This window comes from Parasteatoda tepidariorum, chromosome 4 (assembly GCF_982258835.1).
Source record: "Parasteatoda tepidariorum strain Cologne lab strain chromosome 4, Ptep-v5.0, whole genome shotgun sequence".
In the NCBI taxonomy this organism is placed as follows: Eukaryota; Metazoa; Arthropoda; class Arachnida; order Araneae; family Theridiidae; genus Parasteatoda; species Parasteatoda tepidariorum.
This window is the reverse complement of record NC_141758.1, coordinates 103,801,150-103,816,076: the sequence shown is the minus strand read 5'-3', so window position 1 is coordinate 103,816,076 and position 14,927 is coordinate 103,801,150. Positions and strand designations below refer to the sequence as shown.

The window sequence follows — 14,927 nt, the reverse complement described above, 5'->3', positions numbered from 1 at the left end:
ATCGCAATATGCAAATATGAAAAGCTATGTTTGATATTAAAATCGTGTGAATTGAGAATCGAGATATTAGCAGATTCCAGGCTTGGGACCTTTAAAAGGCTTGTCAGAAACAGCGTCGTTTGAACTACGAAAATCGAATCTATTTGGAGGGCGGGTCAAAAATTCGGAAAATCTTATCTGCTGCGTGTAAAAGGGGAGAAAATAGCTAAAATAAGTAAAAATGAGAAAGAATTGGTAGCTATGTAGTTTGAATTTTCTGTTTCTCTCTGAAAATCGGTGAATTTTCTAAAAAAGCGGAATACTTATAAAAAAAGTGAAATTTTTAGAAAATCTGAATTTTTGATAAAAAAGCTGAAATTCAAGAGATAAAGGTGAGAAAAGCGGAAATCCGCTAAAAAGCGGAAAAATCTCATCCCTGCAGTCTGGAGAGTATATTGTCCATGAAATAAGTCAATTGTTATCCAAACTGAGGACAATCCAACGTCAAGGAAGTTCGCTATTTAGGAAATCACGTCACATTCATAAGGAGAAGGTATGCACCATTTGTTGAAAAATTAATGACACATAATCCTCCAGCAACTGAGGTATAGACCACAGTTACAGCAAATCGACGGAGGTACAACAATCACATTCTCTACATTAATTGTGGCATGTTGCAGCGAGTGTGAAAATTTGACACTGAACTTGAAGCCACCTGCATCACCAAAGGTTCACAAATTGAATATTTGTTTTTAAAAAAAACTTGTGATGTTCCTTTATCAGGTAAAATAAATTTGTTGATGTATTGGTAATATTTTGATTGTTATAAGTCTTCCAGGTGTCAGTGGGAATAGTAACACACCCAGTACGTATAGTATTTTGATCATAATTGTAAAATTAAAGTAAATAAATTATAGAACAAAATATATTTGGATAAACGTGATCACTTTAACTAATTTACAGGCATAAAACATTAAGAAGATCATTTAAATGGCTTATCTTATTTGTTCTCTGTTTACAGTATAAACTATCTTATTTAGATAAAAACTTTTTTGATGGATACCTTGTTTATGATCATATCAATAATGAGCCCATACATGAAGAATTAAAAGAAAAGGTTTAACAATATAAAAGAATATTAATAATAAGAATATAAAAAAGTGTCACTCAAGATCAAATTCTCCACTTTTTTTTACAATTCTCCTTGCTCTACATTTTTCACTTCAATTGCAGTTTTACACATATACTTGCTAAGTGATTGCGAGCATACAATTTAACAGAGGGAAAACCTTTTTAAAATGAGAGGGGCACATTTAAATTACACTCTGATAAATGGAGGTCATATAAGTGCAACTTTTTAGAAATTATTATAGTTTTATCACTTTATTGCATTATACAGAAATTATTAAAAAAAACATTAAGTCATTTGTTAAAATAAAAATTTCAAACAAAATATTTTTGTATTCACAGAAGGCTAATAACTTATAATACCCCTCTGCCTTAAAATAAGCTTGTCAGTATTGACAAGTGGCATAACACAACAACTTATATTAACATTTAATAATTTTTTAATAAACTGCAACATATATTTAAATATTGTTCAAATAAAAATAATGAAGAAGAATTATTGTAAACTAAATACTTCTCATCAAAATTTGCCTTTTAAATTGATATATTTATGTTCTTTATGAATCAAATAGTATATTCACTTATTTGCATTCACTTTTTTCAAAGTAGTCAAAAGTGTATAGCACAATAAACGCAACCTTTCATCTTTCACTTTAATAAAGAAATAATCTCTGCATTATTCTGTTTTCCTCACATAATTTTCCTATTTTACAATTTGACATGCTGTTGAAAAAATGAATATCAAATAGTATCTTGAAAAAATTGTATACTTAATAAAAATACAATAAAACCGTGTATGAGTAAAATATCAGAATTAATAAAGCAATAACTAGTTTTTCACAATAGCTGATAGCAATACAACTGTAAGAAGCATGTACATATCTGTAACATGTATATACAAATCCCCAACTCCATAACTTATATGGGAATGCTGAAGGAGAGATGTAGGTAGTGTCTGTCTCTTAGAACAGCCACCGTTACAAAGACTAGTGGATAGGGTTAATGTGTTTCAAGTAGAGGGAGTCATGGCCAAAATAGAACAATTTGTATTGTTATATGTTGGCAAACTGAAAAGTGCACCAGAATGCCAATAATTTCAAACTATGAAAGTCTGATAGAATTGCATCACAACAGCATTCTAATTCATGTTATGCCGAATGGATGGCAGCATGTTATTTAATTCTCTTAATTTTCAAATTGTTGTAATGAATGTAATTAAATATTAATTATAACAAGAGCTAGATTACCACACTAGAAACTAAATGCAAGTTTACTACAAGGTTGCAGGTACCTCACCACTGCAATATAATATTTAAATTGTTTTGCCTGTTAAACAAAAAAAACATCCTAATGAAAGAGTATAAATGATCATGAAACTCATTTTGTATGTAAACTTCATGGGTATGAGTATGTTGTATGTGTTTATACTTACTTGTAGATTGCACATAAAATTATCAAGTCCAGGCAAAGTTTCAGTGTTACATAAATCAAATCCAGGAGGTACCTTAGGATCAATTAATTGAGAAATAATATCAACATCATCTGCATCATCAACCTACATAAATTTAAATTGAAAATTGTTAGCAAAGTTCATCTAAATTTAATCATAAGATTGAAAATGTAAAGTTACAAATAAATAATTGATAAAAGTGTCATTGAAATAGTGTGTTACATTTTAATAAGACACACTGAATACACAAAAATTCATACAACTTTAATCTCACTAAATCATTGTAACAAAAAATATATTTTTAACAAAGAAAGGAAAATAACTTTTTGTTACTGAGTTGGATTATTAGGATAAAGAGCTGTCTAAAAATGATATCACATTAGGAGAAGGTTCATTAAATTGTGTCAGTTAGTGACAACAAATATTTTTAACAAAGGAAGGAAAACAACTTTTTATTACCGAGTGGGAGCATTAGAATAAAGAGCTGTCAAAAAAATGTTAGTGATGACACACTAGGAGGAGGTTCATGAAATTGTGACAGTTAGTGACAACAATTATTAGGATAATAAAAAGTGCCTCAATTTTTGTTGAAATAAAAGTAGTTGAAATTAGTAAATTAAATGTTTGTTTATTATTTGTTTTATATCTCTTTCATTAAAAAAAGTACACATCAGATTATTATTAGTATGCTTAAAAATTTTAATAAGAAACGTAAAGTTCAAAAACTAAAATTTTAAATATTATCTTTAAGAAGTGTTCTGTTACCAAACTGCAAGCATTTGTTTACATAATAAAGCGTGGTTGTTTGTATGGTGAAGTGTGACACATTGTGAGAAAAAGGAGAGCAGGTCAAATATATAGAAAAATATGTCATATAATTTATGGATAGACACTAAAAACTATTATAAAAATTTCATTTCATAATACATAGAAGTATAACAAAAATGCTATAACTGAAGCCTCATGAGGATGATGGGAACTCTGCCCCATGACTAAACTAAATAAGTTACTATTTAGAATACAGCAAAGAACATAAACAAAATTACTTGCCTCTAAAATGCAAGCATCTTTATTGCCTGCTGACAAATCAATATCAGGTAAATCTTCTTCACTGCTATAACCATCTTCACTTTTGCCCATAGATTGGTGAGAGTCATCCTGTAGATAAAAAAAGAAATATATATTTTCTTTTTCTTTTTTTTTACTGAATTTTAAAAATGCACTGAAATGTACGTTTGAAGTGTTACTGTATTTTGTGATTTTTGGAATTCGGAAATTAAAAAAGATGGTAATAAATTAAAGACAGTATTTTTTCTTTCAGTTTCTTTTACTTTTTTTTCGCGATTTCATTTTTTTAAATTTATTTTTAATATAACTATTATTCAGTCAGTTACTTATTTAACATTTTTTTATAAGCAACTATTATAATTTTTGCCTCTTTATCTTTATTACTTTCTATAAGCAATGATTCTTATAGGATCTTTTTTTAGCATTTTTATTCTGATCAGGAATTTTTTTAAGTAAATACTTTAGTATGGAAAGCTGAAAATTTTAGCATCAACAAATTAAAAAAGATAGTAATCAGATAAGAATTAAAAATCATTTGGGGCGGGATAGCCTGGTGGGTAGAGTGCTGAACTCATGTTTGTGAGAACAGCAGTTTGCACCCAACTCACCATGTAGTAAATGGAACACGTTAAATCTATCAGGTCATAAAGTCCTCCACGTTCCCATTACAAATTATACCTCTGGGGGTACCGGATAGGAGATTGATCGTTCCTGAATCAGGTTCAAATTTTGATCTGTGGATGAATGAATGGATGTATGAATGGGTCCCCCCCTCCCTGTAAACAGGTGTAGCATATGGGTGTGGCAGAAATTGAATTCTTTACCATGGATGGCGTCACTGGAAAACAAGAACAATCGCACCCCCAGTGAATTAATGACCTTCAACAACAACATTAAAAATAATTTTTTTTCCAATTCAACCAGGATTTTCTTCCACCAATCAATTTGGATAAACTTTGGTCCTTATTAAGTAGCGATGTTTTCCTGGAATTTAAAGTAATACAGAAAGCTAAGATTTTCAACAACACTCAAATATCCAGAGTTTTCACCTATCAAGATTGAATTCCCACATTTCCTATAATGAAGCTTTTACTGTATTCATACATATAGGACTAATTTTCTTTTAGATTTACCACTTTTAGATTTTTGTTTGAAGCCCATTTATCTCATTTAATTCTCTTCTATGAGCATTTTATGCTCAACTAGACTAGATATGACTACTGCCCACATAGAAGAATATTCAGCATTCTAATTGTCTTGTGATAAGTTATTGGACAACATGCTGCTTAATAACCCAGTTGCCAACAGGCTGGAATTTGAAGGGGAAATAATTGAACATTACCATGGAAGGTAACTTTATTCCAAAATACTCTCTATTTTTGTCCATAGCTTCTTGGATCTGTCTCTGAACCACCGACATCTTTCTCTCATCAACAACCTAGTAAAATTAAAGATGATGTTTTTTAAAGCAAAAAATTAAGAAATCAAATAATCAAAATATTTATATGTAAATTGTACCATTTTATGATCTGAAATAGAAAAATAGAAATATTTTAGGAAAAAGAAAAATAGTTCTTATAAAGAGATAGCTTATTTTATGAGATCCATTAACTGTAAAAAAAATAAAAAAAATTAATACTTATATGATTGAATAGCATTTAGAGTTTTCAGCTATTGTATGATGCATGATCATTGCAAAATTATAAACTTTAAAATTTTATCTCAAGTTTGATTAGTTTTATTATTTTTTTTTTCGATGGCTAAACATGTAATGAAGAAAGCAATGCCACCTTATTTATATTTCATAATTTTCTTAATTGCAACACATAAAAAAAGTTTAGAAGAAATTTAATAAATTAAGGTATTTTTTCTCATAAAAGCTGGAACTTAATGTAGAGTTGACTTTAAGAAATTATAAAAAATTATAAATAGGCTAAAAATTATAAAAATGAAATGAATTTTTACTTATTATTATTCTAAAATTGCATCCTTTAACTTGTGTACATACGCACAAAAAGAAAATTGAGGAAAATATGCATCATAGTATTCATGTTGATCACGAAATTGCAAAAAAGTGTTTTGCTCATTTTAAACTGTTTAGTCAAATTAATTATACTTACAGTTAGAATATTTCATAATATTTGACAAGTATTATAAAACTTATATGATATTTTTGATTTTTAAGTACTGTTGTTAATAAATTACCAATTTAAAAAAAATTTTAAAAATATTAAAAAATTATCAAGTAATTTGAAAGAAAAACTTTGCATATTTTTATTTTAAAAAAAATAATACTAATCATTATTTTCTAAAACTGAATTTTTTACTTTATAGAGATACAAATAAAGTAATATTTTTTTTATTATGAGATGAAAATAAAATAAAAATATAGATATTTATATTAGTCTTCTGAAATTCTCTAACACAGATTTCATTTCCTTCGCTATTCCATTTTAATTTCTTTTCCATTAATAAAAATGTGGCTTTAAAAAAAGTGATAGCATAGTGGTTAAACAGTCCAACAGTCCCACATTGTCCCCATAATGTTGCTTATCACAAAATTGAAGAATCTCAGCATTGAATTACCCTTCCTGCCCTTAATGGGTAATTTTAAATTACTTAAATTTTATACTCAGAATATTCAAAAAAGCCAGTTAGAAATAAAAAGAAAATTTCTTTAAACTAAAAAGAGAATTTAGAATTAATGAAATTCATAGCATAAAAGCAAAACAAAGAGTTAAAAATTTAAGAGCATAGAACTAATAGAAAACAGACCAAACCCATAAGTTTTTTCAAACATTTAATTCAAGTAAAATTTTAAAAAATTTATCATCAAGAGAATCATACTCACTTTTCCACATGCTAATTTTGGTAAAGTTGGAGGTGGTAAAGCAGCTAAATATGCTCCAGTGCCAGTCTGAAATAAACAATCAAAGTTCTATAAATGAAACTTCACAAAACCTATTTCTAGTTTGAAAAAATTAAAGTAATTGAAAAAACAGGACTTAAAATATAGTAAAAACTTTTTCTTCTAAACTAATAAAATCTAACCAAAATCAGAAACTAAAACCATTATAATAGTTCTATGTTTCATATTATTACTATTATTAAGAAATATTTTGAGCTTAGTTCATAATAATTAATACAAAGCAATTTCTATTCATGTAAAAGTGTAATTAACATTTACCATATTTATACACCAAGAACTACAATACATTTTATCGTAGAAACTTGGCAATAAAAGAATTAGTATTATACAATACACAGCACAGAATAAATTATTTAAATAATTAAAATTGCCTGTTAAACCTGTAATATTCCAAGGAACAACTCCATCAAAACAGGTCAATCAACTTGTGTGACACTCCAAATTACAAGTTTTTATTGGTTATACAAGTAAACTTTCTGCGGTGAATTCTACTTGTTGTAGGGTACATCGTAGCTTCAGTTATTTGCATTTATTTTAGCTTAGTGCAAATAATATGCACTGTAATTTTAAGTTAATCTTAAGTGCCATCAATATTGATGAACTGTTCTTTAGTATAAATATTAAATAGCTCTAATTATTTTTTTTTCGTTTTTTTGTTGCAAACATGTTTGTATATTTACATGTGCAAGGAAAGACCCAAAAAGAACAAAAATTTTAAAAAAAATATTAAAAAACATTAAAAAAACATTCATTCATTATCCATTAAATGTTCTATCATTTAATGGGATTAGTAAAGATCTTTAGGAAACAACTCTGAACACTATGTTAGTTAACTTTTGAGCTTAATGTTATTTTTACTGTTATTTTGTTCCACCTGCGAAGGCGTTGTAGCAAATAAGAAAAAAAAGAATGTGTTTGAAGTTCGTTTTGCAGCTTGAAAAATCAGAAAATAAATGCTTTAATAGGCTTTTAAGTGGTATGCAAAAGGACGCATGCAAACTTTCAAAAATTTTAGGAGCTATAAACATGGTGAGATGATTGAAGATCATGGTCGTTTTGGGTGCTCTTCAGCATCTTGAAATTTGGAAAATCAGCAAACGAATGCTTCAACAGACTTTTTAGTGGTATGCAAACTTTCCAAAGGCTTAGGCACTATAAACAGCATCTCGAAGCGATGAAAACCTTAATTAAAATCTGTCAGAAAATTAATGTGGATCCTCCTTTTACGATCAACCAAATTTCAGAAGAGATAGGAGAGATGAAGCTCATGTCAATGGATTTTTACTGATGACCTGTCTTCCCTCATCTTCCATTTTGAAAAAGAAACTTGCTGTTTTTGTGTCAGGTTAAATTCATACTTTTGAAAGTCTGAACTCTTTTTAGAAGACGAGAAAATTCCTGAGTTAAATATCGGACTTAGTTGACATTCAAAAAGAACTTTTTAAATGAAAGACACATTTACAAAACATAGAGAGGAAAATAAAAGATATTGGAATAAATTAGCATTTAAAAAGAGCTTTTTAAGTAAAAAAAAAACACATTTGCATAACATACAAAGAAAAAGAAAAACATCTCTGTAACAAAAAAAACAAGAAAAAAATATTAATATTCATTCCAGAAATTAGTTGAGATATTGACATGCACAGTTAAATTGTTAAATCAGTGCATCTAAAAATGTTTTTAAAAAAACTAATATATTTATTAAAAAAATTCTTTAAATTAATTGATGCTAATAAAACTCAACAATACAACACAATAGTTTATTCAATTGGCAATAGTTTATACATAACAATAGTTTATTCAATTGGCAAAAAAGAAGGAGGAGGGGGAACGAAACCCTTTACATCACTTACAGCTATGCCTATGATTAGTTTATCTCCAATAGATACTTGCACCTTTAGACCAAATATGGCATTCATGCACTTCACCTGAAAAAAATAGTTAATAAAATTCAAAGATAAAAATGTAAAGAAAAAAATGGAAAGATAAAAATATAATATTTATACAATAAAAGAACGATTTCTCATTGCAAACACTTTTCAAAAGTATAGAAAGTCACTATTAAAAATATATACATGGTGATTATAAAATAACTTTGCCAACATATTTCCCTTTAGAGAACTTACCATTTGAGTGAAACAAAAAAAAAATTTTGTGATTGGTATTATGATCCATGCGCTTAAGAATGAAGTTAAAAATAATTGCATAGCTTTTATGGTTACAGCAGCTTCATTGACAAAGTTTTGACACTCACTTTATTTAACCAAAGTATAACACAGTTTTAAAAAAACTTAAAATGGAGTTGGGAAGATATTTTTACCACAGAAATTGTGAAGTTAAACCATTTCCGAGTATTGCTATTTTTTACGACAACTAATGAAAAGATATTGTGATAAAAAAAACTTTTAAAAACAAAGAAGATATTACAAAGGAAAAAGGAAGCATTTTACGTTTAAAAATTTTTTGACACATCGCCCACACGTTCTGTTCCTAAATCTTTTATCAGACTAATGAAATCAGACTATTCAGACTATTTTACGACAACTAATGAAAAGAGAGTGTGATAAAAAAACTTAACTAAGAAGATATTACGAAGAAAAATGAAGCATTTTATATTTAAAAATTTTTTGGCACATCGTTCTTAAATCTTTTATCAGACTCACTTCTCATTAGTGGTCACAAAAGATGATGTTCGCAATTTCTTGTGCTAAAAATATTATTCACTAAACAACTCTATTTTAAGTTTTTACTGTAAGGATTGCAATTCAATCAAAAAAGTGGGTGTTGCCATTTGAAAGTTTCAAAATTTTGTCACTGAAACTGTAAATCATTATACCTATAAACAAAATTTTACTCCATTCACTCTAACAGTATAGGATCATATGTCAGAAAAGGACCTTGCTTGTATTTAAGTCAAATTGAGGAAAAAAGAATAGAAATTGCAAATAGTAAAATATCATAAGTCAACTGTGACATTTGAAAACAGTATTGTTGCATGATCAATGCAATAAAATAATTTAACAAAATAACAACATACCTTTAATTTATTAAGCAACTGCCTGTGGAGTTCATATTCAAGAAAAGGCAGACTCTAAAAAGAATATTTCATTTTAAAAAAGGGAAAACAATAAGCATATGAATTTTGCAAGAAATTAAGAATAAAATACTCACATCACTAATTTCTTTAGCATTTTGCTCACCTTTACCATCTTTTTTATTTTTGCACACCCTGAAAAATATTAAAATTACACAAAATCATTCAAAACTACTGAAAAGGATTTATTAAAAAAAAACTCGAAACATTTACCTAGCTTGCAGCAGGCAACTTTTGCCATTTACAGAAATATTTGGTGGTGGTTCAATTGTCATAAAAAGAACATCTGGTACTTTTGCTTTCCTATAGCATAAATTTGTTCAACTTAAATGTTTTAAAAATAACAAAGTTTTAAAGGTTAATAGAGAATGAAAAAAAAATCTAAGTAACACAGTCCTTTGTAATCTTGGCTTACAGAGCGCTGTCGAGTCAGTAAAAACAAAAAAACATTGATATATTTCTTTTAATTACTCCTTAATGTCTAAAGAATATGGGTATAGAATATGGGTATCATAAAACATCCTTATTTGCCGTACTTACAGAGATGAAAATCTTAAACATGTCCTATTAAATTTTAAAAGAAATTTTTTAACCCTACTTCGAAAAATGGATAAAATTTAGCAAGTCACAATTTTTGAAAATAATATTTTTTAATGTGAAATGAAATCATCTTTATAATAAAGCTAATTATTTTTTGAAAAAGCATGCTCATTATTTTATCTCCAGTTTTTATTCTGCTTCTCTTTGGGCTAACAGCCTCTTTTATTTATATATATATATATATATATATATATATATATATATATATATATATATATATATATATATATATATATATATATATATATATATATACACGCTAAGTATTTATGGCAAATTGCAATAACCGCAATTATAATATCATATTATCAGATCAAAAAAATAAAACAATCATAAAAGTATTATCAGATTTGTAAGAGAAAAAATTTCTTTAACAAAATAACATACATTTAAGAAACAAAAAAAATAAATAAGATAGAATTAATTTTAGCATTAAAAATAGCCTGCAACGGACTACCAAAATATTACATAAACATACATGAGTATATTTTTAATAAAAATTGACTGGCATTCAAGAAGTAGCAAACAAGTACTTCAAATTAAAAAAATAATTTTATATTTTTGCTTAAATTGTGCATGGACTTTTTAAAGTAATTATATTGCAATACACGTGCAAGGATTTTATTTAGTAACAATACCTGCAGACATTGCATCTGACTAAATTGGTGGGGAAGGGAATACTTGATTCAGAATATGGAATATGGCATACTTTGCAGCCAGCATTTTTGCTCAAGTCCTCTGACCTAAGTAAAATAAGATAAAATAAGTTATACTCAAATTCATTAATTCATAAGTTTTGCAACTAATATATTGGAAATTGACTAACATACTCATCTTGAGAAGTTTTTATGATTTCTCTTCACTAGGTTGCTTTTGAAGAAATGCAACCTAGTTTAAAATCCCAGTAAAAGTTGTAAAAATTATGAATAATTTATGTTTGTGTAGCGTTTTCCTGCTCAAGTTAATTGTTGCTGTCAATTAGATTGATTACGATTAATATACATATCAAGAGTTACAAATTATTATAAGGCATAAGAGATTTTTATAACTTTTCCTATTTGTGTAATATTAATGGAATATGATTCACTTATGTATTTATTTTACGTGTGTCAGTTTAACCAAATACTTTTTCTTAAGCATTTACTTCTCTTCTGAGTTCAATTCAAAATTATACATAAATGGAGGTGAACACTAATTACCTTTAAATTTGGTACTATGACAAAAAAAATAACTTACAGCATGATAATCAGAAAATAATACCATTGAGCGTTGCAAGACAAAGTCGAAAATTTCTCACAGTAAAAAGTTTAAAAAAACTTAACAGATAGCTAGATTACTAAGTAAACAATCGTGAAAATTAAAATAAAGCTAATAATGGATTAAAATAAAGTTGCAGTAAAAGATCTGTATAACGCAATACTGTAAACCGCAACTCTCTGCGCTAACTTCACAATCTCTAAAGCAAACCAAATTTATACATTTCTTGGATTTTATGTCTATTATTCTTGACATTTGCAATTTTTTCTATAAAAAATGAATACTTAAATGCATTTTTTTTGTATTTTAATATATTTTATCTAAAAAGTAATATTGAATCTAAACATTAATATTGATCTGCTCCAAATAGCCATGTTTAAAAGGCAATATTTTTTTTCTTTATTATTATTTCCGATGCCAACCTGTCTTAACATTTCGTCAATTCAGGCATTTATAAGGCTATGACAAAAAAAATAACTATGATAGGGACCACTCTTATGTTGGCCACTCTTTCAGGGGCACCATATAAGGTGGGTCAACGTTGCTCCCACAGTAAGGACAGATAATACAGACAATAAAGGAACATCTATGCCTTGCCCAGGATTAGAACCCAGAACCTTCACAGTCCAGCAGGCAAGATTAATGAAGATATGAGAATAAGGTATGAGAAATGAGCTATATAACACAAAATTCTACGTAATGCAAAGTTTCACATTTCAAGATTACATATATTTCAACAAGTGTATTCATATAAAAGTTCATTTCTCTAACAAAAATAACCTTGTTTTAGAGTTAGATTCATCACAAAATTCATACAAAAGTTAAATGGACAATAATGTTTTAAAATAAAAACATATAACTCTAATAAGTTAATGATTGTGTTGGGCATATTATTAGCTTTGAATGAGAATTCATTTTAAACAAGTATACACTTATAAAAAGGAAAGCACATTAATGTTTACTATTTAAAATTAAAACAGCCATATTTTACAATCTTATTTAGCTTTATTGTTCTCAAAAATTACTCATGAAGCAAGTAACTTAAAATATAATGTGAATAGAATAGTTAAAACAGCCCTTCATCTCTTCAGTGGGTGGATAAAATGAGTATCAAGCATGCTTGGGGACTGAAAACTGGGGGTTCTATGTTCAGCTCCTGCAACCCAGCACCCAAGGTCAAGAAAACTGAGATGCGCACGGTAGGCCTTGGCCCTCTATGGGCTATCTTGCCACTGAGTTTTGTTAGAATAGTTAAAATAAAAGAAAATAAGATCATCAATGCTCAAGATTGCCCTTGCAAGTATGAAGCAATTAAAACGTTTTTTAAATATATACAATCAAAACTTAATAATTGTAACTTTAGTTAGGTAAATGTTTTTTTCTTTAATTTGAGAAAAAAAGTTTTTCTTTGAATTTCTAATTCATAAAAAAAAGGAAAATGCTTTAATGAACATTTTTTTTAACTTACTTTGATAACCTTACTTTGATAACTTACTTTGATAAATATTTTTCCCAAATACAATTTTTAAAAAAAAAATTAACAAATCAAAGAAATAAAAATTAAAAAATTCCAGAAAGCTAACTTTCACAAATTGAAAAATTATTCCTTAGTATTGAAGTGAGAACCAATTTACTGATGAATATGTGGATTTTTTTTTGACGTTTTGAATTATATTAAAACTATTTAAATTTTCTAATCCGGGATAGCCTGGTTGGCAGGGCGTTAGGCAAATGTCCAAGAAGTGAATTGAATACCCGCCGGCCAAAAACACCTTGAGCAGTGAATGATGACTAGTGCACGTTAAATCTACTGGGCCACAAAGTCCTCCATGTTTCATAACAAATCATACATCAGAGGGTACTGAATTGGAGATTAATAGTTCGCTGGTTCAGGTTAAAAATTATGATCTGTGGATGAATGAATGGGTGAACCTCATAAATGGGTTGTGACGTATGTGTGTGACGGAAATTGAATTCTTGGCCATAGATGGCACCACTTGAAAACAAGAAGCGCACCCCCTTTACCTTAATGGCATACAACAACAACATTAAAATTTGTGATTTGTTATATGTTAAAAAATAGCATATGCCTTAAAAAATTTCTGCATCCACTGTGTCATTAAATTTTAAAAAAAGATGCAAACAAAAAAACATAAAACTAAGCAGAATTCTATAGTTAACTAAGCAAAATTCTATAGTTTACTCAATTTAAAGCATAAACATCTATACTACAAAATAAATAAAGTGATAAATAAAAAGATGCAGGTGGCACTAAACTATACCAATCATGAAGATGAGATTGCCTTATTTGATTAGCTAGATTGACATCAATTTTCAAGGGTTTATCTTTTGGGATTTCTTTTGTCTTTTCATCACCCGGTACACCAGTAGTTACAACGCTAGGGCGGGGCTGCAAGTTCATCGACAAAGCAGGAGTGCTTATGTTTGACACCTCTTGATCTGATGTACATAAGACAGCAGCTGTACCAGATGCAGACAACACACAGATATCATCACTGAAATAGGCAAAGTCAGTAAACAAACCAATGACGCAAATATCACTAAACAGACAGCAAGCAGATGATTTATAAGGTTTTCCAGCTTATTAACATATTTAAACTAAACCAAATCAATGTAAACCAAAAATTATCAATGATTCGAGAAAAAAATATATAGTTTCTTGCACTCTGATTACAAAACCAGGTTCAACAACTTCAAAAATCAGTAACAGAGTTCGTCAACAGATAGTGCTACTAACTGAGAAAACTATCAAGGAATATATTTTGCTCCATGTTTAATCATTCCTACTGAAATATTTGCAAGGCCATCTGCTAATTTTTTTCCTCAGACTGCAAATGGTGGCTATTTAAAAAGCAATTTTTATTAATTTTTCTCAGAAAACATGGCCATCTGTTGACAAAATTTATAATTAAGCTAGACTCAACTTCTTGTAATTAAGCTAGACTAAACTGTTCGTAATTAAGCTAGAAAAAAAAGTATCCATTTTCTAGAATGCAGCAAGCCATAGATTTATATCTATTTATATCTTTTTTTAGTTGATTTTTTAAAACGCCAGTCATTTTTGAAATACTTAATTCATGTTAAGTAAAAACCAGCTATACCAATAGATATTACAAACTCATGTTTACATACATTAAAAGAAAACATACAAAGATTCATATTATCAAGAATTTGAATCAATGAAATTATAAATAATAATTTTAAAATAAAATAAATACTCACCTTATATTGGTGGTTTCCATGTACCCAAGAACTACATTGCAGCCTAAAGCACGGATATGAGATCTTATTTCTTTCCTTAACTCTGTCCACCATGCATCTCGAGTCTCTGGTTCATCTTAAAATATTTTTGAAAGAAAAGATAATTGTTAGACTAGAACTAATAATGAGTACAACCGTGA

General features: G+C 28.2%; 1 protein-coding gene across 6 annotated transcripts in view; it reads right to left on the bottom strand.

Moving 5' to 3' along the window:
* LOC107437218 (C2 domain-containing protein 5) overlaps positions 1–14,927 on the bottom strand; it is a 56,149-nt gene that overhangs the window by 14,604 nt on the left and 26,618 nt on the right. For 3 of the 6 annotated variants that reach the window (XM_071181677.2, XM_071181676.2, XM_043053009.3), the window contains exons 13-23: positions 14,749–14,863; positions 13,788–14,021; positions 10,887–10,991; positions 9,862–9,951; positions 9,726–9,783; positions 9,592–9,645; positions 8,408–8,482; positions 6,477–6,542; positions 4,968–5,063; positions 3,608–3,715; positions 2,540–2,662 (exon numbers count right to left, since the gene is read on the bottom strand). In XM_071181677.2, the coding sequence (XP_071037778.1) occupies positions 2,540–2,662; positions 3,608–3,715; positions 4,968–5,063; positions 6,477–6,542; positions 8,408–8,482; positions 9,592–9,645; positions 9,726–9,783; positions 9,862–9,951; positions 10,887–10,991; positions 13,788–14,021; positions 14,749–14,863 (1,124 nt within the window). The remainder of the gene's footprint in view (positions 1–2,539; positions 2,663–3,607; positions 3,716–4,967; positions 5,064–6,476; positions 6,543–8,407; positions 8,483–9,591; positions 9,646–9,725; positions 9,784–9,861; positions 9,952–10,886; positions 10,992–13,787; positions 14,022–14,748; positions 14,864–14,927) is intronic. The other 3 variants (XM_043053012.3, XM_071181679.2, XM_087161855.1) reach the window with 2 other exon arrangements.